Raw genomic sequence first — 26,649 nt, 5'->3', positions numbered from 1 at the left:
GCTGAAAAGGGGGCAGGTGGCCAGTGGCCTGGGGAGGTTTAACATGGTGATGATTAGGGTCAGGTAGAAATAAAGGATATAAGATTGTATATACAGTCTAATCTGTGCAGCAAAGAAAAAGATGCACCCAAGACTGGAAGGAAACATACAAAAGACTGATGAAGGTAAATTGAAGCTGATATCCAGGAAGGCAGAGAAGGGTCAAGGGCTGAGCTTGTGGCTAAGATCATGGCTTGTGGCTGGGAGGCTGCCCCGAGGATGAAAAGTCAGTGCCTTTGGCAGAACTCTGAGGGAAGCCTTGTTCTGTCCTTGCCCACTTGCTTGGCCTGAGGCTGGAAATCTATGCAGGCCATTGCTCAGAGGAGCAGCTTTGTGTCCATAGGACAGACTAGGGTGTCTTAGTCCCAATACTGAAGCCAGACTGAAGGGTGCCAGTTCCAAAACACGAGGTGTCCTTCCCTAGCAAGGACAGCACCTGCACCACCTCCCTGCCTTCCAGGTGGAAACCAAGGTTATATCCAAGCTGGCCTGTAAGCGGCCTGACTGGCAGCCTCCCATACCTTAGCTGAGTACATGGGGCAGGGGGGTGTGGCCCTCTATCTTAGAAGTTCAGATGCTCACATATTTAAAAGGGTAAACCCAATTCAGGAGGTAGACAAACAAGCCTGCTAATGCAATAAGGAAAAAAAGCTCATTCTCATGAGGTGGCAAGACTGAGACAGAAGCCAGTCTATAACCACACAGAATCCTGATGAGCCTGCAGTCAGAGCAAGGAGAGGCATAGTTGTGGGTTCTGCAGTTAAAAGCCCTCCTGGCCACACAAACAAGGTGACATTCCCAACTCTACATATTGTGTGCCACGTTCTGACAAGTATCTAAGGTCACTGACAGCCACCCTGTGATTTAGGAGCAATTCATTTCCCCATTCTATAGGAATTGATGCTCACATGGTTAACTTGCTAAGGTTATAGCTATTAAATTTCGACTATTGACTTGAAGCAGGTCTGTGTATACCTGTCCATTGTGTTGGTCACTACTGACTTGTGGCCATTTGAATTAAAAGAACTTCAGTTCCTAAGTTATGCTAGCCACTTTTTTGGAGGGTGGGTACTGGGGATTGAACTCAGAGATGCTTTACCACTGAGCCACATCCCGACCCTTTTTATTTTTTGAGACAAGGTCTCACTAAGTTAGGACCTCACTGAGTTAAGGCTGGCCTTGAACTTGTGATTCTCCTGCCTTAGCCTTCTGAGTCATTAGGACTTTAGGTGTGCACCACTGCACCCGATACTTGTCACATTTCAAATGTTCAACAATCATATGTAGATTCAGAGGATATTTCCATTTTATCCATTGCTGCAAAACTAGCTACTGGTACCACTCATCTATACAAACTGTTTTCCTTTTGTTCTTCAAACAAATCAGTCACAGGTGGCACAGGAGCTAGCAGGTCTTTGTAAGCAGGGCATGTAGACTTGTACTGAGGTGTGGATTTGTATTCTTAAAAGGCAGTTGTTTCCAGATTTTGAGAAGGCAGGTTTATCTTTTTGGAGCCTCTATAACCCCACCCTAGTAGCCCAAATAACCTCCCTCCCCATATACAGGCCTCATTTCCACCCAATCCTAGTCCCTCCCCTGTAATAGAGAACACGGAGAATAAAGTCATCAAAATTAATTTTGTTCTCTTTCAAAAGATAGTTAAGTTTTGCCAAATGTAAGATGCATATCTTGGGGTGGTCTTTTAAATACAGCTTTAAAAGGAATGGAAGTAAAATGAGGCAGCGAGAAGTCTGCTGCCAGCTTTAGTAGCCCAGCCTTCACTCCTTGACCACTAAGGAAACTAAGGGAATTGTGGGGGAAGGACAGATGCTGCAGGATGTTTCATTTATAAAAATAACTAAGCTTTTTGAAGAAAACAAAAGTGACAAAGCCAGCACCCAGATTTGAGATCTGCTTAAACAGCAAGAGAAACTGACTTGTGCCCACAGCAAATAATTCCTACTCCAGAAGACTTGGCAGATTTTGGAAGATTGCTGCCTGAAGATGAAAGGACATCCTCCTGTTCCTCCACCTACCTGCCTCCAGGCTAAGGCTGGTAGAGTAGTGTGGTAAGGGAGAGGATGTCCCAAGGGGGCAGGAAGACCTGAGTCCTAGCAGGGAGCTACCAGCCTCCGTTTTCGTATACATGCCCAAATCCACTCTGGGGAGACCAGCTGGGCCTCAGAGTTCTTGTCCCTGCTACCCAGCACATGTGTGGCTGAGGCAATGTCAAATTCCTGCACTAGGTCCCCATCAAATGCCACAAAGTAGCGTCTGAGACGGCTGAAGTCTGGGGTGGAGGGTGGCAAGTGGAGCCGCACCCCAGTGAAGATGTCCAGCAGCACCTGCAAACAGAGGGGTCAGGGTGGGGTTGGCATGCAGGTGGGTCTTTACCCAATTTAGTATAATACAGTTCACTTAGGACAAGAGCCAGAGATGGAGGAAGCCTAGTTTAGGACTTAAGTAGAAAGTGCATCCTGGAGAAAAGACACTGGTGCCAATCTGCCCCCCGCCCCCAAATCCTCCAGTCACTCTGGATGACACAGGCCTGACATTCCTCCCTTCCCTGCCAGGTGATGAGGAGCAGGAGATGGGTTCCAACATTTGGGACTTAGATATGGGAAAAGGATGTGTCTCTAGGAGCCAACCAGTGGCTGTGACTCAGTGACCTGCCCTTAAAGATCACAGTCCACTGCACAGGTGGGTAGACTGCAGGGTCAGTAGTCTTGCTCATTACTATGCATAGGTTCAAGGGCTTCAAGGAAGGGACAAGAGAAGGAAATGGTTTCTACTGGTCTGCTGGGAACTGGGTTCATGTTATGAGTTGTCAAGACTTCTGTGCTTCTCTTGGGGGGGGGGGGGCACAATCATTCTAGGGATTAGCTTTACTTCTCCCTCCACCCCTTGGGCCAGCAGTTCCTCGGGGTTGAGCCAGTGCTAACCCAGCTCCTGGCCTCAGCAGGTGCTCAACAGATATTGCCAAACAAGACTGACAGAGCATAAAGGGAAAAGGCTCCTCCACTGGAGGAGAGTCATCAAGGCAGTTCACTCTCCCTCCTTGCTGGCTGGACCTGCTCCCCCAACCACAGACTCACGCTGCACCCCACACCCAGACTGGGCTTTCTCCCCTTTAATGTAAATTTGACTGGGGACTGGCAGCTGGGCTCTATCTCCTGCCTGCTGGCACAGCTCTCCTTCCTCTCTGCCGGCTGGCTGGCCGCCTCTGCAAGGTAACCAGAGGGCACAGTGTGGAGTAGCTGCACGCTGGCCTGCCTGAGGGAGGAGCAGCTGTGGGAGGGGAAGGGCTTAACAAGCCTCCCCCAACTCCTCTGCTCATCTTTCAAAGTTCATGTGCACAAGGCTGGAAACGCTGGGCCCTGGCCAAACTGGCCTGCCTCTGCATTGTCACTGCACTCACCTTTGCTTGGTATGGCATCTCATCAGTAGCTTTCCTCTTCTCTCCAACTTTCACTGAAGACTTTGTGGTAGGCTTATTGCCTGTAGGACAAAGTTGTGGATGAGAATTAGGAGAGTAAGAACTGCTGGTCATGGTTCCTAAAGTTGGGCCAGATCCTTCCCCTGCCATGAGCATGGGTGAGAGGGAAGAGTTATCAGCCCAATGCTTTAGCTTAAAAGTGGCTTAGTCCCCAGTCACACCAGCTCTCTGGTGCACTATCATTCAGGTTTGCTGAGCTGATAAGGGGTGCCTAGCAGAGCAGCTTCTGGCCCATGGCTGGACACACACTAGGAATGTGGTCATTGTCAGCTGCAGTGGATACATGATCACATGTTCTCAGCTGGAATGTGAGATTGGGTCCCTGCCCCTACGCCCCCCGGACCCCCTTCTTTATCCTGGCTACCTTTGCTGTTGGGGATCCTCAGCTTCCCTTCAGCCTTCCGGGCACTGGGAAAGGGTTTGTTGGGGGAGGCTCTGGGGACCTTGCGGGATGCAGCAGACCCAGAAGTGCCCTCGTTCTCGCCATTGCTGCCTCCTGTAGTGGAGCTTCCCTCATCTCCAGCCACCACAGTGAAGTCGGCCTTCTCCTTGGACAGCTGATACAGTTCCTGAGGAGGAGAAGGTCAGGTGCTATCACTCCCTTCCCCAGACATGCCTCAGAGGGAGCTGTGTGGTCTGTTTTAGGCACGCGTGGCTGGGGAAACAGGTGAGAAAGACAAAGAGCAAGGAGAAAAGGAGGTGGCTTCCTTGGTGCTTTTCCAACATGGAGCCTTCACCCGAGTAACTGGTACAAATCCCTGTTCTCTTGACTCCAGCTCTTAATCAGCAAAGGACTTGGGCAAGGCCTCATGAGGCAGCTAGACCAAGGGCCTTTCAGGGGATCCTGAAGAAAGTGAGACCATCTACTTGGAGCTGGTGGGAAGGGCCCTCATGCCAGTTTGGTCTCCCTTTACTTGCCCTCCTTGCTATATCAGTGGAATGGGGTCAAGAGGAAGACAGGACATGTCAATAGGCCAGATGCCCAAGGTTCTAAGACTGAGATGGGGTTGGAGGACAAACATGCAGCCTGAGAGCTGGCACCTTGAGTTGGGGTAGGTTAGTGGCAGATTTCCAGTCCTTGTCATCTCGGATTCGGGTGCAGCGGGGGAATCGGATGGATATCCCATCAGCGGTGTGAGCCTCAGATTTGGAGAATTCTGCCCCTGTAATCTCCCATACAGCAGCTTTCTGTCAAGAGCAAGGCAGGAAGGTCAGGTCATCTCTAGTTGAGAGGGAAACATCTCCCATCAGCCAGAAGCGAAACAGAATGAGTCAAAACACAGAGGCTCTGGCTCGCAGCTAGGAGACCTGGGTGCTAGTCCTGCCTCTTCTGTGAATTCATTATTTAGAGATTAGGCCAGCTCCCATTAGAACAGACCCTCTGTGACGAGGGGGTGGGTAGTAACTTCCTCCACTGAAGACAATTCCTCAGCGGTGACCGGTCATCCCTAGGCTTCTCACTTGGCTGAATAATCCAGATCCCCATCTTAAGGTGACTTTCTGTGAGGTTCGGATAACTTCTCTGTGGCCCTAGAGAACTAATTTGCAAACTGATTCTGTAGGCTAGAAGACCCCAAGCCACTGGGCTGATACCTTTGGGTCTGGAACGATGAAGTCAGGATAGTAGATCTTGTTTATCTTCAGCCAGGAGGGTATTTTGCTGGGATCCTGGAGGAAGAAAGATGCTGTTCTGGGCTGTTCCTAAGCTGCAACAAGGCTTAAACCCCTCTTTTGGTAATGAAATTGTGAGATGTGACCAACTCCTCACCCATGTAATCCTCCCTGCTCAAAGGGAGTGAGGCCTCCAGGACATGCAGGCCACTGTCTACAAGGCGGGCACTCCAAACAGCACTCTCCTTACTGGGGAGGAGATAAATGATATCTGCAGTCCTCAAAGCGCAGCGTCTGCCTCATAACAGCCCATCAGAAGCCAGGATCAACAGGGTCCCTTGCTCACCTTGCTGATCTTCACCATGTCCAGTTCCTTCTGTAGGCGGGCAAGGGTTGCGTCGTCATGGCCTCCTGCACACTTGGTGACTGTGCACCACTTCTGGCTGCTAGGGTCATAGCAGCCCATGAGGAAGATTGACATCATGCCACCTGCAGGGTACGGGTGGGGAATATGGGCTGAGTGTGAATAGCAGAAAACCACCTCTGCCAACCCCACAAGTCCCATGAGAGGCAACCTCGTGGAGAGGAAGCGGTCCCCTTGGCATCAGGGTGCCAGAGTTCACCTCTTCTTAGCTGTGTAATTGAACCCAGGGCCCTGAGTTTCCTAGGCAAGTGTTCCACCACTGAGCTACCTGCTCTAAGTGTGTGATTTTTCAATCTGTATGAACTCAAATTTCCTCTATAATAAATTAGGGGTAATCACACCCAACTTGCTGGGCCCTACGAATTGAATAGTGCCTGTCATACAGTAAATCACCTAAAAAGTATTAATTTCTTAGACGCCAGCTTCCTTCCAGTTAGGAGAGATTTTCCCTGAAAAGGAAAAACTGGCCCTGATGAAATAGCTTGTGGTAAGCCTCCTTGTGCCAGGACAGCTCAGGGGATTCTTGCTAGAGTTCACTGTGCCAAGTCCATAGCTCCCAGGCCCATGCTGGCAGATCAAGCCAGGAAAAAGGCCAGCCTCTCTGACATGGCACTTTCCAAGAGAACCACTACAGGGACCAGCAGTCACCCTGACCTTTGCTTCCTTGTCCATAGAAGGCCCCAAGAACCACCAGGTCAGCTGTATCAGCCATGGCCCCCTCATTCAAATAGTCTTTCTTCACTTTCAGCCAGTGCCGCTTTCCAGGCTCATATGTACCCTGAGGGGACATGAAAGAGAACACAAAGTACAATGGAAACTCCCTGAGGCAGGGGTTTAGCTCTTCACTGCTGCACACCAGCCCACACCGGAAGGGCCCTGGACTCCAGGCTCCTCAGGAGATGTATAAAACCCATCCTCCTAATCCAGAACAGACCTGTCAAGCCCCAGAAAGGATCCCCCTCAGCTTCCACCCCCACCTCTTCAGATGGCACTGCCATCTGTCCAGGACAGGAAAGGCTCAGGGGAAAGCAACAGCTGTGATGACCTTACCTTCACATCCTTCAGCACCAGCCCTTCCAAGCCCTCCCGGATCACCCGGTTTATCATGTCAGCCAAGTCTGAAGCTTTCTGAGGGACAGCAGGAGAGATGTTGAAGATGGTGTGAGAAGAGGATGGCACAGGAACGCAGCGACGGCATGCTAGTCGGTCGAGTACCCACTGGAAACGCCCTAACTTGAATACTAGGGACAAGGGATTTGTAAACCAGGGAGCCTCTCAACCAGAGAGCAGCAGTGGCTTGGAGGCACAGGGTGCTTACCTAGGAAGGACTTCCATGCCCTGTCCTCCTGGGTAACTAACAGACAACAGACACAAAGGCAAACACATCAGCCACCCCCAGAAGGACAAGTAAGACTCAGTCTGTCACACTTGTTGTGCAAGGGGTTCTGTGTCCTGCTTTTAAGCCACATGACCCTGTCTAGAGTAGGTTCTTCACTTACTGTGACTTGCTTCATTTCTGAGAACATGATCCGGTTGGGAATTTCAACCATGTTGTCATGAAGAAACTTCCGCCGCTCACACAGAGGCCTAAAGGGGACAGGAAAGCTGAGGGAGGGATCTTCCCACCCCTAGCAGCCGTTCTGAGGAGGGAAGGAGCACAATGATAAAATTGCTGCTGCATGAGAGGGTCTGACGTGAACTAAAGCCCTCATGTGTGACAGTTCTGCTGCCATAGGCTGCAGGGCTCCATCCTGACTGAAGATGGACAACTGTGAGCAGGGGAATGGAGCCAGTTAGCCAGTTCATAGCTATAGTTCCTGTTTCTACTTTATGGAGTCAAGGGAGATCTGGCCTCTAGCCCAGATTATACAAAATATGGTCTCACTTGAAAAATGACTCCCACTTGGGTATTTTTTTGCCTTGCTTCACCCTAACCCCAAGGCTGTCGGGTCCTTGGGTCAGCAGGCTGTCGGGCCTCAGGATGCTGGTTTCTTGGGCCCAAGCCTTTAAAGGCAGCTAAGTCAGGATTGCTAGCTCTTCCCAAGACAGTCCCACCACAGCCACCCCTAGCATCAATAGGGAGTTTCCTATTGCCAGTCTCTCCTGAAATCAAAACCTCTGAGCAGAAAAGCACTTGCATTATGCCTGAGGGGTGTCACTGGAGAATAAACTGAAACCCTGCTATGTTCACCTTCTGTGTCTCTCAACAGTCCATCTTGCTTTGGCAGACTGAGATTTGTTTGGGATTTGGGTTTCCTCTGAGACTTAAGCTCACAGAGGTAAGTCTTCCTTACAATGGATGGGGAATTGATTTGTAGCAACTGTGCTACCTCTCAGTTCCCTCCCGCTCTTGCCCCTGCCAAGCTCATGGATACAAAGGCACATATGCTAGCCACTTCCCATCCCCTCCTTCCCAATGAACCCCCTACATTCTTACCTAGGAAATTAAAATAGGTTCCTGGGTTTAAGGATGCTAGCCGGGCCTCGGGGTGTACTTTAGTAGCAGAGTACATGCTTAGCATGCACAAGAAACTGTGTTAGATCCTCAGCACCAAAAAAAAAACAAAAAACAAACACGAAACCAGTCAACTCACCTGTCCATCAAGCTGACATCATTAAAGTAGATACAATCAAAAACAAACAGGCAGACATTAGCATCTTGGAAAGCAGCTTTCTGTAAAGACAAAAAGAGGGCATAAAAAATGGGGAGTACCAATCCACTTCTGAAGGCTTCCTGAAGCACCTGATAATTCTATTTCTGCCCAGAAGAACCTGGGCCATAAGGGCAAACAGCAGACGGGGCTCGATATAGTTGGAATTGTAAATATTCACCAGAAGCCCAGGTGATAAAGGCTTGGTCCCAGGAAGGTATTAGTAAGAGACAGTAGAATTTTGTGGGAGGTACTTTGATCATTGTGGGTATGTCCCCAAGGGGGATCCTGGGACTCTGGCCCCTTCTTCTCTCTTTGTTCCCTGGCTTGTGATCCATGTGGTTTTGCTCTACCATGACGCGGTTCAAAGCAATGGGCTCCTCAGATCTTGGCCTGGAACCTCAGGAACAATGAGCCAAAATAAAAGTTTTCTCTTTATAAATTAGCTCAAGTATTTTATTACAGTTACGGAAAGCTGACTGACAGAACTGAATGAAAATCAATTACAAATTAATTCCTAATAGAGTCTTTTTATGGAGGAAAAAATACTAAACCCAAGACTAAATTCAGACACAGTTCAGAAACAAAAAATAAGCCCTATCCTAAGTAACATATTACTCCCTTTGGAGATAGACAGCACATGCATTTTTGCACAAATGACTTAACCCAGTACCTTGTGCACTCCTAGGGTCCCAAAGGGCAGTGGTTTGCCTGTCTTGTTGTCAATCAGGAGCACCTCAGAGTCCAAAATCATGCTGTGGCCTCCAGGAAAAGCCTTGGGGATGTAGTCCTTAAAGTGGGCCACCTGGAAGTGGAAAAGTAGCTTTGATGAGGGATGAACAGGTGGCAAAACCCCGAAGCCAAGCCATAGAGATCAAAGCCAGACCTCAGAAGGAACACAGAGCAACATGCTCTGTGCAAAACAGCTAATGTGCAAAACTGTCAGCCACCTGGACAAGATGTGGCTGCTTTAGTATTTCTGTTCAGACGCGGGCAGAAGTCAGCCCATGCTGACACTGTCTATGGGCTGTAGAAAAGGCTCAGATTTGGAAGAAACAAAATGAGCATTTGGGGGAGGAGGTGGAGGTAGACAAATGTGGGGGGTGGGGGAGGAAAGAAAAACAGGTGGGCAGAGATTAGAGCCTATTTTAGAAGACAGATAGTTATTAGGCTTAGAATTGGGATGGGGAGAACAGACTGGTTAGAAAGAAATGAACTCCCTCCAGAGCAGGAAGGAAAATGTGAGCAGAATCTTCCCTAAGTAGGAGATCTGCTCCCAGAGCCATCTAGAGATTAAGAGAGTATGCCTGGAATTGGATTTGTCTTGATAAAGGCAGAACCTTAATCTTCAACAACTCTAGTCAGAGAGAAGTGCCATCAGAACTCAAGGTATTTTCTGTCAAGTGATAACAGCAATGGGAACCAGAAAGCACATCTCTGGCTCTACTCCCCACCTGGGCAGGGCACATGGCTGCCTCTATCCAGAATGCTTGGAGCAGGATCAGGAAAGGCTTGCCCATCTGTCCCACTCCCTGTCAATAATCCAGCCCTTTAAGAACCCACAACACAGGAAAAGCAAAGGATGAGTGAATCTGGTATGGGAAAGGGCTGGAAAGCGATGCTCAATTGTCTTCCTGGGTCACATGAGGTGTCCATCTTACACCAACCTCACCAGGGCACTTCCTGAGCACCTGCACAGAGTCCCACAGGACATGTGACCCTGCACTAAAGTGTCACATGAGGCCACTGCTCAGCTTTCCTTTCAAACACCTGAAACAAGTAGCCTGACTGCTTGGTTCCAGTGCTCCAGCAGGAAGGCAGGGCTAAAGGGAGTACACAGAGTGTAGAACGCATCCCCTTGACCCCTGGGGCTCTGGAAAACTGAGTCAAAGCTCCAAAGAAGAGGGTAGCAAGGTCAGGGCACTCCAGCTGCTTTTTCCTAGAGACACCTACAATGACTTGCCCCTAGGAACTGAAAAGGGCTCAGGAATGAGATTTTCTCCCCTCCCCCAATTAGGGCAGGCATCTGGGCTCCCAGCTGTCCCCATGGTATTGTGTTTATAGCAGAATGTAAGCTTCATGAAGGCCAAAGCTTTTATGCGCTTTTTGGTCACTGATATTTGCATACTAACTACAACAATACAGATGCATTTGGTAAATATCTGTTGAAAGAATGAATGTTATACATGAACTTTAATTTAGCTTGAAGCACACAGGATACAAAAAAATGCAAAAGACGTGCACAGCCACTGAGCAAATAAGCTCCATATCACAACATCATGGGAGAGAGTTATCACTGTCCCAGAGAGCTCTGTCTTGACCAACCAATGTCTGGACTCTGGCTGTCCCTGATGAGCAGTCCTTCATTATTGAGACTCCAAAAATGAATTTATCCACTCATTAAACAAACAAAAAGTCTTTATTGTGAACTCTAGCTGGGAGACTATGGAAAGCTGGCCTTGAGACTCTTAGCAGCAGGAAAGAGAAAGACAGTCCCAACAGAAATCGATCAATACCTTGTGAGGCAGGACGGGCTTGAGACTGCGGCTAAAGTAGCTGAAGTAGTCCCCATTCTTATGCACCTGGACTCGCTCGCCATCATACTTGATCTCAGAGAACATGCCGTTGGGACACTTCTTCATTGCATACTCGATGGACTTGCAGGCCTCGGCCTTGGGGTGGGAAAAACAAAGCCTGGAGATTTTCAATGACGTGCAGCTTAGGAAGACAGCCAGAGAGCCCAGAATAGGGCTGTCAGCCAGAATCTGGGTTCTGGGACTGACTGCCCATGGTGCATGCTCAGGGCAAGGACAGAGCTGAGAATAAAAAAGGCTGGGCAGGGGCTGGGATTGTGGCTCAGTGGCAGAGCGCTTGCTTAGCACATGCAGGGCCCTGGGTTCCATCCTCAGCACCACATAAAAATAAATGAATGAAATAAAGGTTTGTGTCCAACTACAACTTAAAAAAAAAAAAAATTAAGAAGAAAGGAACAATACTTATTCTATAGAACTGTTTAAAAAAAAAAAGGCTGGGCAAAACTGTGTTCTGAGTATCAAATCATTACCAGCACTGACTCAGGAGCTTGTGTTTCGAGGAAGATGAATGCTATTTATTGCAGACAAAATTCCGCTGAAATAATATTTTTTAAATCAATAATTGAGGCTCCTGCAGGGCCTCAAGCTTGTTAATACATCAGTTATCTCAGCACAGGAGGCAGGCAGAGGTCAGAGTAGAGACTGTAGGTGCCAATGAGGCTGGCAGGGTGATAGTGATCAGGGATCCCTAGTACAGGACCATCCAGACAGAGGTGTGCTTACTCTCACACCTGTACCAGCCTAACCCAAACAACAGTTACTGTTTTGGGGATTCTTGTCAGGTCACATACATAATCTCACTTCATCTTTGATGTGGCATCTTACATGATAGATAGCATTTTCATTTTATGGATGAGAAAACTAAAGGTCAAAGAGGTTAAGTAGTCATTTAAGGTTACACAGCTAGTACACAGCAGGAGTGAGATTTTAATTTAGGCTCAACTCCAAAGCTTGTGTGTTCAGCCACTAAGCTATATAACTCATGCCATTCTTCCAATGTCAGGCTGTACAACACACTCCAGAAGAATTCCTACAGAAGTCAAAAGGCCACTACTTCAGGTGACTGGGGGTCCCTGTGGAGATGTCACTGTTGGAGTGCCAGCTGTTCCACACTCCTAGTAGGGAGAGGACATTTCTCTATTCCAAACAAAGAACCCTAAGGCAAAATTTCAAAATAACACATAAGAGAGTTCCCAAAAAAGCACCATACACTGCTGGAAGACCCAAAGGGCCTCGTGGTAGGCATGGCAGCATTCGTGGGGTCCTGCTGCACAGGAAAACCAATGCCACAGAGGAGATCCCCATTCTCAGGATAGGAGCAAACGTGCAAGCTGATCTTTGTTGGAGTTAGTCTTTCTTCCTTAAGCTTCCTCTCCCTTCCCAAGTTACCCTATCATAGGGAGCCCGGTTCTGCTGCCCACTCCAAGCCACCCTGCATCAGGTCAAAGGACCTCAGGGTTCCTGAACACAGCCCCAAGTTCAAGTATGACAGATAAGCTATTTTAGGTAGGTGCTTCAAGTCTCACATGTCATTCCCACAAAGAAACTAAAAACCAAGAGAGACTAAGTAACTCGCTGAACACTCCACAGCTGCTTGGTAGTAGAGTGGGAACTGGGTTCTGGCCATTACACCCCATCACCTGTCTCCTACTGTGCCTTCACTTCTAGAGAGCAACACTCTGCTGCCTCTCCTCTCTTCCTTCCCCAAATCCTCTCACCCTGCAACCAGTCTCAACAGTCATCCCTACCAGATCCCACCCCAAGGGATGTGCAACGTGCACAGCAGGGCAGGGCAACACTCCTCACCAGCATGGGCTGCACAGGCGTCATCAGCGAGGCCTGGACACTCAGAGCCCGTCTCTGTCCTGGATCCTTCTCCACCTCCTGCTCATTGCGAAGGACCCGCTCCACTACATCCTGCAAGTTGCGTGAAGCTTTGAAGGCTTCATAGGCATTGGGGTCGAGGGCATCTAACCTGTCAAGGGAGTAAGGAACCAAGACGCCTGCATTTGACACTATGGCTTTGGATAGCAATCTGTTCTCAGAGGGGAGAGACCCTCATCTGTCAATATGCAGTTGTGTTCAAGTATCTTGAGGATTCAAAGTAGTAGAAAAATCTGACAATTCAGTCTTTTGAGACCTTTATCTATCAGGATGCAGCCTTAGCAGAAGAGGGGGCTGGAATGGGCAAAAGCTGCATTCTGTGCTTACTAAACATGCTCCATACTTTCAATCAAAACAACTCTCTGCAAAAGGTATTGTTACCTCCACTTCACATAAGAAAATGGAGGTGGAGACAGGATTAGGTAACCTAGGAGGCAACAAAGTGGAATGAGGATTCAAATCCAGAGAAGGACTCCAGAGTCCTGATACCAGATGGGAACAAAGGAAGCTTAGGCTGTCCCAGGAGACGATACTTACACATGTTTTGCACCTGAGTTCATCTTCAGATCATGTTTGATCAACCTGATGATGCACTTAAGGTCATTGGCCGTACACCTAAGGGAATGAGGCCTATTCAGTTTGATCTCTGAAGAGCTCTGCACCCCCAAACCTTTTTTCCCAAGTAACTCCCTCTCCCTGAGCTCATCCCCATTGGGTCTGACTTGTTTGGGGCAGCTCCCCCACCTGGAGGCGATGTCCTGCAGGGCCTGCTGCTGCTCATCCTCCTTGGTGAGCTTCGAGAGCCGCAGGAGGAATTCATCCACTTCCTGGATGGTGAGGAGGCTCTTGGCAGCTGGAGGGAAAGACTTGCTCTGCTCAAAGAAGACTCTGATCGTCTCTGACACGTCACCCTGTCTCCAAAAACCAAAATGCCACTGCAACAACCCCAGGGTGGCCAGGTGTATCCCCTAAAACCTCAGGACTAAAGAGGAGTCAAGAGACTTCAGTCACAGTTCCTGTCCCCAACTCAACATATTTACCTCACTTCTCAGAGACTATCTCATCAACAGTTCTAAATGGGGCGCATCTCTCCACATAAAATATGCCCACCTGGCTTAGCTGAGAAGAGACAGCACTATTCCAAGCCCAGTCAACTTGATTCCTGCTTATGAATTTGAGCTAAGAGGTAAATGCAGTCATCATATAGTGAGGATTCTTGGAAGTTTACATATGTGAACTGGCAGCTGGGGCTGGAGTCCCGAACAGATCAATGATGAATGATAAGCCCATGGGGGAAGAAAGCAAAAAGAGTCCAGATGAGGGCCCCACAAGAGACAGAGCACAGTCTCAAGTCCTGACTTCTGAGATAAGGCTTTTTGTGGCTAAGCAGTGGTATGGGTTCAGTCCTCAGAAACTTATGACATTAACAGCTGCAGCCTCACATTCAGCTTCCCCTGTACCGGAAGCTTACTCAAATAGATTTCAGTTTCCTAAAACAGTATGTGCCTAACCATTTAAAAAAAATGGCTGCAGGTGCCTGGCTTGGTGAACCCCACCTGGAATACAGTCTCCCTCCCCCTCCCTCTGACCTGCTCCAGGTCCCGTGCCATATCATCTGGGTTACAGTTAAAAATGCGGCTGAAAAGCTTCACAATCTGCTTATCATTCAAGTTGTAAACACTCTTAATAACACCCGGCAGCAGCAGCTTCACTGTTAGGTACACATCACCCCGGAAACCATCTGGAGAGAAAAAAAGGAACCCTTCTTGAGAAATAGAGCTTAAAACAATGGATGAACTCAAGGAAGCAGAGGTTTAAAAAGATCTATCACTGTGCTCCCACAGTACCCTGTGCAGATCACTAGTTCAGAGGCCAGAATTCAGTGGTTGGCTGTTTTTGCACCTGTCCCATCTTTAGCTCATGGATGAATTCTCACAGGGCAGAGCCATGACTTTGACTTCATGTCCCCAGTGATGAGCAGCACACTTACAGACGCTCAGTGACATGAATGTTACATGAATGAAAGAAACAGAGTTGGAAGATTCTATTCCAAGCTGTGCATGTAGTTCACAAAAACTTAATTAAATATGCAGGATAGTAAATTTTCCTACTGGTTGAATGAGATGAATTTTTCTGCCTTCCTAGGGACAGGATAAGAGCAGAAGAAGAAAGATGCCACAGTCTCTGAAAATAGGCTACAAAATTTGAGGGGTCTGGTGGCAAATGCAAATGGGAGGTCCGTTGTTCAAAACTGTTAAGAATTTTTTTTTTTTTGTACTGGGGATTGAACTCAGGGGCACTCGACCACTGAGCCACATCCCCAGCCCATTTTTGTATTTTATTTAGAGACAGGGTCTCACTGAGTTGCTTAGTGACTCGCTTTTGCTGAAACTGGCTTTGAACTTGCGGTCCTCCTGCATCAGCCTCCCGATTCCTGGGATTACAGGTATGCACCACTGCACCTAGCCAAAATTTTAGGAATGTTAAGACAGTAATAGCAGAGCACTAAACCAAGCATGGGACCCTGTGCAACGACATGTATGGCAGAGCCAGCCAAGACTCTGAGCTTTCAAGGGAAAAGCCCATTCAGGATGCTCCTGGCCCCACCTCCTGCTGAGCCTTTCCGCAAGAAGTCCTGGATGATCTGGGTCTTCGTGTTGTAGCTAGGATTATCAGCCACCATGGCACACAGCTTCCTGAACTCCCGTAGCAGACAATCCTTGTGCTTGGGGTCACATTTGCTTGAGGACAGACTTGTCTTGTGGGTGGGGCTTGAGGGGGCTTGATTAGAGTTGTTGGGCTTGGCTGTTGAAGAAACAACAAAGATGATTCATTTTGCCTTTCTGGGAAAGGAGGAAACTCACAGGTATTCTGTTGGTGCTTTATACACAGTTTCACTCAGTCCCTTCAAAGAGCTCCCTGGGGTAGACATCACTGTATCCACTAAAGGTCATTTCCCCAAATCTCAGAGCTATTAATGGTTAAGGAGCAATGGCACCCTCCCTCCGGAGCTGTGAATGCTTCAGAGAGGAACACAGGCTGTGCCAAGATTGACCAGGAGGATCTCATCAACTGTAAAGCCGAAGAAAGAAAAGCTGGGTTGAGAAAGGGGAAGAAATCAAGGGACATGTTAGTCAATGTGAAGTTACTGCTCTCATAGATTATCAGAGCTGGAAGGAACCTTCAAGATTATCTTGTGCAAATCCTCTTACTGATGAGAGGATCCAGGCCCAAGAAGAGCAGATGACTTCCAGGATCTCCTACCTCCATAGTGGCAGAGCCAGGACAAGGATGCCACCAAGAAAGTCAGGTCCCAGTGGTGTACTCCCAACATTCCCTCCCCTCACCACTCCAGCCTGTTCTTTCTGTTTGTCAAACTGAAAGGTAGCTTATAAGCAGGACTTTCCTCCAGATACCTAAAAATAATGCTGAACAACTCTTTAGTGATTCCTTCTCACTTCCTTGTGCTCATTTACAAAGCAAAAGCAAGGCCATCAACAAGCTGTCTGCTGACATAAGCTTCTTGTCTGGGCTTGTAAATTATAAATCTGTGATTGTCTCTGACCTGGACTCTAAATCGGATTTTAGAGAACAAAATCTCAAAAGCATTGATGTTCAGCAAGGTTGCAAGCATAAGGACACCCCATTCCTCTCAACTCCTTCCAAATTAAAAAAAAAAAAACAAAACCCAGGGCCCTTCCAGGTTCATGTTGTCCTTATCTTCACCTGGATTCTTCTCTATTTCTGTCTTTGGCCTAGTACAAATCTAAGGTTTTAAAATACTAAAAATCCTACAGTCAGGCACCATTTTTACAACGTTATCTCCTATAGTCCTCAGGAGAACACTGGAGTAGATCAGGCAGATGCTGCCACTCTCAATTCACAGAAGCTCAGATAGGTAAAGACTTGCTCAGGGCTCCAAGCTGTCAAGCAACAGGGCTGGGACCAGCTTCAGGTCCAGGCTTCTTTCAATCACATCAAGCTTCTTTTAATTCCCAAACAGCTTTATTATTTTCTCTGAGTCAATTACAAGAATGTCTCAAAACAATAAAAAAGGTATAGGATTTGAGTGAAAGAACACTGGGACTACAGCCAGACTTCAATGCACATACTCTATCATGAACCTAAACTTCAGCTTTCTCGTTCATAAAGTAGGCCTTATAGGAACATTTCCTGCAATTAACTGAAGACCAGATAAAAGCCCCTAGGCCAAAGCTACCTGTTTTTGAAGGCCAACAAACAATCCTGATCTTCTCATTCTAGCAAGATCTTCCTAAATCCTTGGTCCAGGAAACAGTACTTCTATGTTATATAAAGAAACCACATGTATGTGATTATATGTGTATATAGGATAAAGAGAAAGAAAAAAAAATAAACACTTTACTGTTCACCTGTCCTGCTATAATCCAACCCTTGGGAGATGGGATTTGAACACAGAGCCCTCTGATTCCACAGAGCACATGCCTCCTGACGAGGCTGCAGCTTCCAAACAGAAGCTAATACCCTTAGATCCTTTGTTCCTTCTTGCTCCTCGTACCACAAACATTTCAACCCTTTGACAAAGAGTTGTAAGAAATAACAGAAATTAAGGGATATGGTCCGTGCAGGGTATCTCCCTTCTTCTACCATACTTTCCTCTCCAGTTCAGGCAAGTTTAGGAAAATAACTTCTCAAAGTCTTTTCATTACAAAAATATAAGGAAGTAAAGGGGCCGGTTATAAAAATCTGTCTGAACCAGGAAATAACTTCACATAGAAAAAGTTTTAACAAAACAAACCTCTTCCTGACACAAGAGATTAAAGTATACAAAGACAGGCCACACATGTGGAGCCCCAAGGAAAGCAAATTATTGAGACAAAAAAGCAAAATTTTCAACAAGTCAAATAAGAGGACCTTAACTTATGTTACCTGAAAAGCCAGAAAACTTTCGGGGATTGGTGTTGGTGACAAGTGACGCTCCTTTCCCTGGGGATGCCACCTGGCCAGTTGTTGTCAACTTAGCTTGCACAACAGCTTTCTTCTTTGGTGTGCCTGCTGCCTTAGAAGACAGATCTATAGAACCCGCCCCCCCAAAAAAAGAAAAATATCCTCCAGTGAAAGGTCTCATAAACATTCCAAATTATTAACTTCTTTTAGAGGCTTGCTTGGTAAGCCACTCCCATGAGCCCCAACATGGCCTAGTGGTAAGCAGGTCTTCTTGAATGGAGGTGGTAAGATACCAGGTGAAGGGAAAGGAAAGGGAGAGGATTCTGGGGACAAAAGACCCACTAACCATTTACCTCTATGAGTAACTTAATTTTTTTTTTTTTTTGTGGTGCTGGGGATTGAACCCAGGGTCTTATACAAGTGAGGCAAGCCCTCTACCAACTGAGCTATATCCCCAGTCCAGAGTAACTTAAAATTTTCATCAATTTTCTTCACCTCTTATCCCACATATAATAATCTTCAGAACTAAGAGGACTTGAGAGAATCAACAGTTGCATTTTTTTTTTTTAAATGAACCCAGGGCCCTGTGCATGCAAGGCAAGCACTCAACCAACTGAGCTATATCCTCAGCCAAGCAATTGCATTTTGATAGATAAAACTGGGGGACAATTCCATGGAATAGCCCCAATTTACAGATGAATAAAAAAGTACAATGAAGACAGATCAGAGCATGCTGGTTTGGCATAGGTAGCTGTTGGCTCATCTGAGGTCAGCTGATGGTTTACCTGTGTTTCTTTTCTTCTAAATGAGAGATGGGTAAAGGTAACAAAGGCTGAGGCCAATGGCTGACACAGGGCAGACTGGATGGGGAACTTGAGAATGAAGCATGTGGGAAACAGTTTCCTCTCCTATAAGTCCTTTATTTTTCCTCTCAACAAGGATAGATTCCCTTTTTAAAGCCATTTACAAGTCTTCCTACGGCAACAAGAACTGTGATTAACTGAAGATATGAATATTAAACTGGGCAGAGTGACACAGACCTGCAATCTCAGCAATTTAGGAGGCTGAGGCAGGAGCATACCAAGTTTGAGATCAGCCTGGGTAACTTAGCGAGAACCTGTCTTAATATTTAAAAAAAGGGGGGGATGGGGTGGGGCCAGGGGTGTAACTCAGTGTTAAGAATACCAATGGGTTCAATATCCAGTACTGAGAGAAGAAAAAAAAAAAAAAAAAAAAGGATCACTTTACAGATGCTGAAGATCAAAGAGGACTGACTAATTGGACTTGAAAGTACTGGTGTAAGATTTCTAAATATACAATATGCACATATGCATGAATGTGTGTACATGTTAATAGGCACATGTATCTATAAATACTTGTGTGTTTACGTGTATGTACACATAGGTATTTTCTAGCTCTATCTGTCCCAAGGGCTTAAAAGCTAAGCTACCCCATGATGATGATAACATGTAGCATCCAGATTTTTGTGTGTGGGAGGTACCGGGGATTGAACCCAGGGGTGCTCTACTACTGAGGCACATCCCCAAACCTCTTGGCCAGCCAGAGCTCTACCACTGAGCTACATCCCCAGTGCCCTTAACCTAGTTTTTAAATTTTGAGACAGTGCTCATTAAATTGCCAAGTCTGGCCTCAAACTCCTGCATCAGTCTCCCATGTTGATGGGATTACAGGTGTGAGCTACCATACCCAACTTTAGATTTGAGTTTCTAATATCATTCTCCACTAACAGGAACCTGGACTCTTAAGAGAAAAGGCATAAGATACGTACAAGATTCTGGGACTGGGGTAGGACACACACAAGAGAAGACTAAGGGTTTCTTATTATGCTGAGAATGAAATATTTAAAACAAGTAAAAAGAAAAAAACATGAAGGTGAACAGGATACAGAAAGCAGCTGGAAGGGGCTGTTAAGTGACAAAATTAAGTACAACAATGAATTATAAGTCACAGGGAAAAAATATTATGGTCCTGGAAGATAATATTTCTGTTCTTAAGATACATGAACTAAAATATTTAAAAGTGTGGCAGCACCTGCCTGTAATCCCAGCAATTTAGGAGGCTGAGGCAGGAGGATCACCAATTTCATGTCAGCAATTTACTTGTCTCATAAATACATCCAACTCAGTGGTACAGCATCCCTGCCTGCAATCTCCAGTACCACACACACACACACACACACACACAAAGGTAAAAGGTCATTATGTATGCAACCTACTTAAATGGTTGAGGGTGGGGGTGGATAAAAACTAAAAAATGTGCATGTGTAAAGAGAGGACATGAACACAAATGATAAAGGAAATAAACTCAGCAGTAGGTAAACCTGGTTACAGAAGGTAAGTGTTCTTTGCACTATTTTTACTCTTATACTCTTGTGAGTTTGAAATTATTTTCAAATAAAATGTTTAAAAGCTTAAAGAAAAAAAGGAACAAAAAAAGGGCTTGCCGGGCGTGGTGGCACACACCTGTAATCCCAGCAGCTTGGGAAGCTGAGGCAGGAGGATCTGAGTTCAAAGCCAGCCTCAGCCAAAAGCGAGGCACAAAGCAACTCAGTGAGACTGTCTCTAAATAACATACAAAACAGAGCTGGGGATGTGGCTCAGTGGTTGAGTGCCCTTGAGTTCAATCCACAGTACCCCTCTCCAAGGAAAACAAAAAAACTGGGCTCTCCTCCCCTCCCTTTTTCCATCAGCCCCAGTGTGATAAGAAAGCCCTACTCCCCTCCCCATCCCACCTGCAATGTGCTGGGTGATCTGTTCCTTCTCGTTGTCTTCCAGCTCTTCCCAGCCTTCCAGCTCTGTGAGGTCTTCAATTTTTTTTGTGGTGGCCCGAGCCCGCTCCAGCTTCTCAAACATGCACTTAATGTGGTACCATTCTTTCATGTCACCCCCAGACTCGGAGAAGGGATTGGGCACCACCTTGCCTATGCGGCACACACCCTTCACAATCTTCTCCTTGCATTTTTTGCAGCCGGCTGTGCTGCGCTTGGCGTAGTCCACACAGAACCGTTGTTCAGCCATCTCACAGGGGCTACTGCAGAGTCCCACATGCGACTCTGGCAAGAAAACAAGGCAGGTGGCACGTGGTCTTAGATGGGCTCCCTGGAATGACAGAACAGGCTTTCTTCGCTGGAGGAGGCAACGCCCATGTAGCAGATCTGTTTCCAAGCACTGGCTGAATTTCCTTATGTCAGGCCAGTGATATTGTTCTCGGAACAGGCACAGTTCTCTTCGGCCAAGTGCACACAAGTTTTTTGGGAAGAGGATCTTAAAGGCCAAAGTCATATAGCTACATGAAAGGACAGGAGACAACAAAATGTGAGATGTAAATGAGAAGCCAGGCTTCTAATTTCCCAAAGACCACAATCTCATACAGTCCATGCTGACTAATCACTTTCCAAAGGATTAAAGACTCATTGCCTAAGTGAAGCAGAGTTCCAATACGGGAAAATCCAGTTTCCAAAAAGGTGTTCAATTATCTAAAGTACATAAATACATCTAGTAAATCACAATGAAGAGAATCTAAATAACATAAATTTTTTTTTCTCAGGCCATCAACAATCTTACACTCATAATGGATGATGACCTTTAAGCATTATAAAATCCTTAAGTTTTTTTTTAATCACCAAGAAAAATGAAATGATGTTCATGAAGTTTTAATTAGAAGTGTAACACATATGCCATCCCCAGAAAACAAACCACTATATAGATTCGTGATCTAAACAGAAGCCCTCTTTTTGAGGCAACTTAGTAGAGCCCAGAACCAGACCGTTCAGGGTCAAATCCTAGCTAAGCCACTTATTAGCTGTGTGTCCTTGGTGGATTACTTAACCTCTCTGTAGCTGTTTTCTTATTTACAAAACATGTATAATAATAGTAACTAATTCAAGGGGTTTTTGTTCCAAGAGTAAAGCCTTTAGAATAGGGCACACAGCAAGGACTCAATAATGTTGGTTCCTACTATAGTCAGTGCAGCAGTTTAGTTAAATCTTTAAACTGAGGATCCCTATGTGCAATTAACCTGTTTTTTTTTTTTTTTCAATTACCTGTTTAATTCAGCAACTTGAATCAGGGAATGCTGCAGCAACTAGATGGTCAGAATCGAAGGAACTGATAAGTCAATCCATGTGGTTTATCAACGGTGATTCATTCAGACCTTTTTGTATTTGTACTTAAATAACTTTATTGTTCTAATTTTAAATACACTGGGAATTATTTTCAGTCTGCACAGTGCTTTGAAGTGAAATTACTACTGCATTATAATAAAAACGGGCCTTACAGCAGTGCAACACCGTGCAGAGAAAAGCAGGTGGACTGAGGAATCAGGGATGGGAGGGCCAGTCCATCCAGCTTAGAACTGTTACCCTGGTGGAATCTCTGAACTTCTGCGTCTTAGTTTTCTTACTTCTAAAACGGAAAACAAGACCTACCTCGAAGGGTGGTTGGGGAAATTACAAAGAATCCATGGACGGGCTGATGGTAATGGTGGAGTTCTGAACTCTCTGAAAATGCATACAAAATATGTATATTTGACAATGTACGTTTTTGGAGAGAGAACATCAGTAAGTTTCGTGAGATTCACAAAGAACTGCATAACCCCCCGAAGTTGAAGAACCGTCGCGGAGGTGAGCAAGGCCAGGAGGCTCACAGGAGCAGCTCAGGAAAGCTGGACCTCAACGCGATCCTTACAAGAGCACCCCGCGGCCCCCGGGGGAAGCAAAGGAGAATAATGAAAGGGCCCGATCCGGAATCGGATCAGAGCGCCAAGGCCTGGCCGCAGCCGCCGTCCGGGGTCTCTGCGGAGCTCTCCAGGCAGGACGGCCGCCGGCCGCGAGAGGCTCCCAAATCCATCCAGGCGCCGGCAGTGGGCGGCCCCTGGGGGTCCCGGGGCGCCGCGGGCTCCCGTGGGCTCCCGGGGGGCCGCCACGTCACGGAGGGTGTGCCCCCAGGCTCCGCAGGCGGGCGGGCGGGCGGGGGAGGAGCCGGTGGCGGCTCCCGGGCCGCACTGCGCTGGGGCCCCGGCTCTGGCCCTGGCCCGCTTCCCTCCCCACAGCGCGCCTAGCCGCGCCGCCCCTCACCTGCCTCCCCGGCTCCAGCGACCACCACTCGCCTCCGGACCAGGCGCCCACAGGCCGCAGGCAGCCCACTGGCGGTTGGAGAGCCTGTCTCTTTAAATACGGATCCTTGAGCTGGCGGCAGTACGCAGGCGCAACGACCGAGGCCGTAGCTACGTGACCCGGCCCCGCCCCTGGTCCCGCCACGTGCTTGGTGTGGATTCCGGTCGGTCGGGATTGTGATAAGTGGAGGTAGTGGGATCCCCAGCCCCGCGAGGACGCCCCCAGATTGCCAGGGTTCGTCTAGTCCTTAAAGGTACTGGTTGAGAAACTGTACTGCAGTGAGCTTGGCAAAGGTGGCGTCATCCAGGCTTTTTCCGTATTGCCTCTGTGCCGTGTCACGCCCTACCACTGTGCAGTAACTTCCTGGATTGAAAAGAGACACCGGATAGGTGGAAGGTAGCTGTCGTGTGAAGAAGCGGTGGGGGAGAGTAGCCCTTTGGTTAGGTATGGTTCAAAGTGTATTTTTTTTTTAAATCTTTTAGTTGTCCATGAATCTTTATTATTTTTTAGTCTATTTATATGTGGTGCTGAGAATCGAACCCAGTGCCTCACATCCTACCACTGAGCTACAACCCCAGCCCTCAAAGTGTACTTTCATTTCTAAACCTCAAGTCCGCTTTATGACAGTTTGACTTGGCTATTTTTACAAAAGAGCGACAGAGAAGGCAAGTAACCTTGTTCAGGGTCCAGAAAGGGCAAACAGCTGGATCTTATTACATAAACAAAGAACAGATATCTAAGGGGATTCTTTATTTTTTTCTCTCTTTTTGGTAGTGGTAGTTGAACCCAGGGGCTTCCTACAATTGAGCTATACCCCAACCTTTTTAATTTTTTAAGACAGGGGGTCTCATTAAGTTGATGGGACTGACATCCAGCTTGTGATCCTCCTGCCTCAGCCTCCCAAGTCTCTGGGATTATTGGCATGCACCACCACCCAAGAGGATTCTTTGTGACAGTTTGACCTTCATTCTGTAGGGGAAGGTGAACCATGAATGAACCTAGGGAATACTAATTACTGTTAGTCGGGGAGTGACTGAGGCAAGGGAACCAAATAGAAGGCTATGGGGGGGGGGGGGCGCAAAATTACAATGTATGCGGTCAAGGGGAGAAATAAAGAATGTACAAGGGCTTCTGCCCTTTTCAGTGCTTTATTCACTCAAATTACTGAATACAATTTCACTCTATAGGTTCTTAATCAAGAAAACAACAATCTTTAATGCTAGGCACTGCAATAGACATAATCAATTCACAGCAAACAATTTAGATTAATTTTAAGCACTGCAAAACACTTAATCATGATAGGCTAGTCATTTCCTCTGCATGCTAAGTCCAAAAAATCTCAAGCCTTGGGCTTTATGTCCAGCTGATGCACACTCACTTTAGACTGGGGTGACCAGCTTTGGAACCAAGGCAGGCTGTTCCTGGCATGGAATGGACGACTGGTTGAGGAGAGGGTTGTAGGGAGAAGTTGTGGCTCTCACCAGGGTCCAGACCAGGCAGTAGAGTTTGAGAGTGGGTGAAGATCATGCAGAGGATCAGGAAACTATGTCAGTTGATGGGATGTTAGGTCCTCACCAGGCTTTCCAGCTCGAGTGCATTCTTGTTTCAGCTGGCTGAATCCCTATTCATCAGCTCTATTATTTATACTAAATTCTGGGACTTTTGACCCCCCTTTCAGTCCACTGGAATTTTCCATGACATCATTTACCCTGGGGTCAGAAACATCTGGTCTGGTGGTCTCCACCCTGATCCTCTCGCCTTTCCCTCTTATCCTGCAAGGTCAGCCTGCCAGGGGCTTCACCAGGGTGAGGGGAAGTAACTTGTTTGAGGCCATACTGGAGGGCTCTGTGGGTGTGCCTGGTGAGACTGCTGGCTTTAAACTGGAGTTTTTAAAATGGAGTTGCTTAGACTCAGGCCTAAGGTCATTCTCCTAAAGGCCCTTGTGATAATCCATGTGAGAGATGAGAGTGCCCTGATGAAGTGCTCATATATCTGTTATGAAATAAGGATGACTTGAGTGAACATATAGAGGCCATCACCTGAACTAAAAAATTGAGAGGAGGAGGAGGTACATCCAATAAAGGGATGAGTTTTGTTTTGGGTGTATTAAATTTGGTTAACCAAGGCTAATGTTGATTCCAGTGTGCAAAGTGGACTAAAGCTTCTCTGTCTTTTCTATGATATGTGGCAGAATAAGAGTCTTCAGAATTGGAAGGCCTCAGAGGCTTACATCCTAACTCCAGTGACCCTGAACGTCTCTACCACTGCATTGACTACATTTTGATTTGAAACACTTAACTGGTATCCATCTTTTCCCCTAATCCTGTGCTATCCAGTACTGTAATAATGACTGGCCACGTATGGCTTTTGAACACTTGAAATGTGGCTAATGCAACTTGAGAGAGGCTGTTAAGTGAAAGCTACACACCAATAAATAAATACCCCCCCAAGAATGTCAAATCTCACTAATAATATCTGTATGCTAATTACACTTTGAAATAATTTTTGAAATGTTGGGTTGAATAAAATATATTATTAAAATTAATCTCAGCTGTTTTACTTTTTGGACAATGTGGCAACTAGAAAATATGAAACTGCATGCACTATTTTCATATTAGATGGCAAAGCCCTACATTTAAAACCTATTTGCAGAGGGTGGCATCTGTGCCTTGTGCTTCTTTTTAGCCTCCCTGATGGTGCCGGGCACATAGTACACAGAAAGTAAAAAGATCCCTTACAAAGATGTTTATTAAGTTGTATCTTTGACAATAATTGCAGACTTGGCTTCTTAGTATTGTTTTGATTCATTAGAGCTCCATGGCACCCCAATGATCTCTGACTCAGGTCCCCTCCTATGAAATGGAACTAGGTGTGAAGGCTGGCAATTGCATCTCTTTAGAAAGATGGAAACTGGCTGGGTGTGGTGGCACATGCCTGAAATCCCAGCAGCTTGGGAGGCTGAGACAGGAGGATCGTGAGTTCAAAGCTGGCCTCAGCAACTGTGAGGCGCTAAGCAACTCAGTGAGACCCTGTCTCTAAATAAAATACAAAATAGGGCTGGGGATGTGGCTCAGTGGTCTAGTACCCCTGAGTTCAATCCCTGGTACTAAAAAAAAAAAAGAAAAAAAAAAAGGTGGGAATTGCTCTCCCAAGGAGAATGTCAAGTGTGGTGGGGAAAACAGCTTTATAGCTTTGTAGTTACAGATTCACATTCCACCTCAACCTGTGTGACCTTCATCTGTCTTGTTCTCTGGGCCTTTAGTTTTCTTGATGAAATGGCGATAGTTTTAACATTTTACATTTAGGTCTGTGATCCATTTTGAGTTAATTTTTGGGAAGAGTGTATAGTCTGTTATTTTGATTCTTTTCTTTTTTGCATGTGTATGTCTATGTTATTCAAGCACCATTTTTGAGGTTGAGGGTACCCGAGATTAAACTCAGGGCCACCCAGCCACTGAGCCACATCCCCAGCCCTATTTTGTATTTTATTTAGAGACAGTGTCTCACTGAGTTGCTCAGCACTTCACCATTGCTGAGGCTGGCTTTGAACTCAGGATTCTTCAGTCTCAGCCTCCTGAGCTGCTGCGTGTGCCACCACGCATGGCTTCAAACACAATTTTTGAAAAACTCATGCTTTTTTGTTCCTTTGTCAAAGATCATTTTAGTGTATTTATGGGTCTACTTCTGGGATCTGTTTTTTTTTTTTTTTCTTTCTTTTAATGTATTTTGGTGAGTTTTTTTGGTACTGGGAATTGAACCCAGGGGTGCTTAACCCCTGAGTTACATCCCCCCAGCCCTTTTTATTTTGAGACAAGGTCTTACTCAGTTGCTTAGGGCCTCGCTAAATTGCCCAGGCTGGCCTTGAACGTTGTGATCTTCCCACCTCTGCT

The 26,649-nt window shown here is 46.6% G+C and overlaps 2 protein-coding genes across 5 annotated transcripts in view; one reads left to right on the top strand and one right to left on the bottom strand.

The window, feature by feature from the left end:
- Positions 1 to 1,657: 1,657 nt before the first annotated feature.
- On the bottom strand, positions 1,658 to 22,852 carry Lig3 (DNA ligase 3). 4 transcript variants are annotated; one of them, XM_046456091.1, is made up of 22 exons: positions 22,721 to 22,852; positions 22,073 to 22,144; positions 21,689 to 21,729; positions 20,378 to 20,931; positions 17,608 to 17,751; positions 15,307 to 15,504; positions 14,289 to 14,440; positions 13,444 to 13,610; positions 13,237 to 13,314; positions 12,622 to 12,790; positions 10,738 to 10,893; positions 8,895 to 9,026; positions 8,165 to 8,244; positions 7,070 to 7,157; positions 6,621 to 6,698; positions 6,225 to 6,348; positions 5,493 to 5,635; positions 5,129 to 5,203; positions 4,577 to 4,723; positions 3,900 to 4,104; positions 3,458 to 3,537; positions 1,658 to 2,384 (listed from the first exon to the last, which is right to left on the bottom strand). In XM_046456091.1, exons 4-22 carry the CDS (start codon positions 20,925 to 20,927, stop codon positions 2,151 to 2,153), a joined length of 3,000 nt encoding a protein of 999 aa, XP_046312047.1. In that variant the 5' UTR covers positions 20,928 to 20,931; positions 21,689 to 21,729; positions 22,073 to 22,144; positions 22,721 to 22,852; the 3' UTR covers positions 1,658 to 2,150. The 4 variants fall into 4 exon arrangements, with proteins under 4 accessions (XP_046312047.1, XP_046312046.1, XP_046312044.1 ...); XM_046456090.1 differs by lacking the exon at positions 21,689 to 21,729; XM_046456088.2 differs by lacking the exons at positions 21,689 to 21,729; positions 22,721 to 22,852 and having other exon boundaries at positions 22,073 to 22,547.
- Position 22,853: 1 nt separating this feature from the next.
- Positions 22,854 to 26,649, top strand: part of Cct6b (chaperonin containing TCP1 subunit 6B) — a 53,525-nt gene continuing 49,729 nt past the window's right edge. The window contains exon 1 of the mRNA XM_046456094.2: positions 22,854 to 23,012. The gene's annotated coding sequence lies outside the window, so the exon portion shown is untranslated. The remainder of the gene's footprint in view (positions 23,013 to 26,649) is intronic.

This window comes from Marmota monax, unplaced genomic scaffold (assembly GCF_021218885.2).
Source record: "Marmota monax isolate L192 unplaced genomic scaffold, Marmota_monax_Labrador192_F-V1.1 WCK01_AAM20220418_F8-fsc00317, whole genome shotgun sequence".
Lineage (NCBI taxonomy): Eukaryota > Metazoa > Chordata > Mammalia > Rodentia > Sciuridae > Marmota > Marmota monax.
This window is presented reverse-complemented; position numbering and strand designations above follow the sequence as displayed.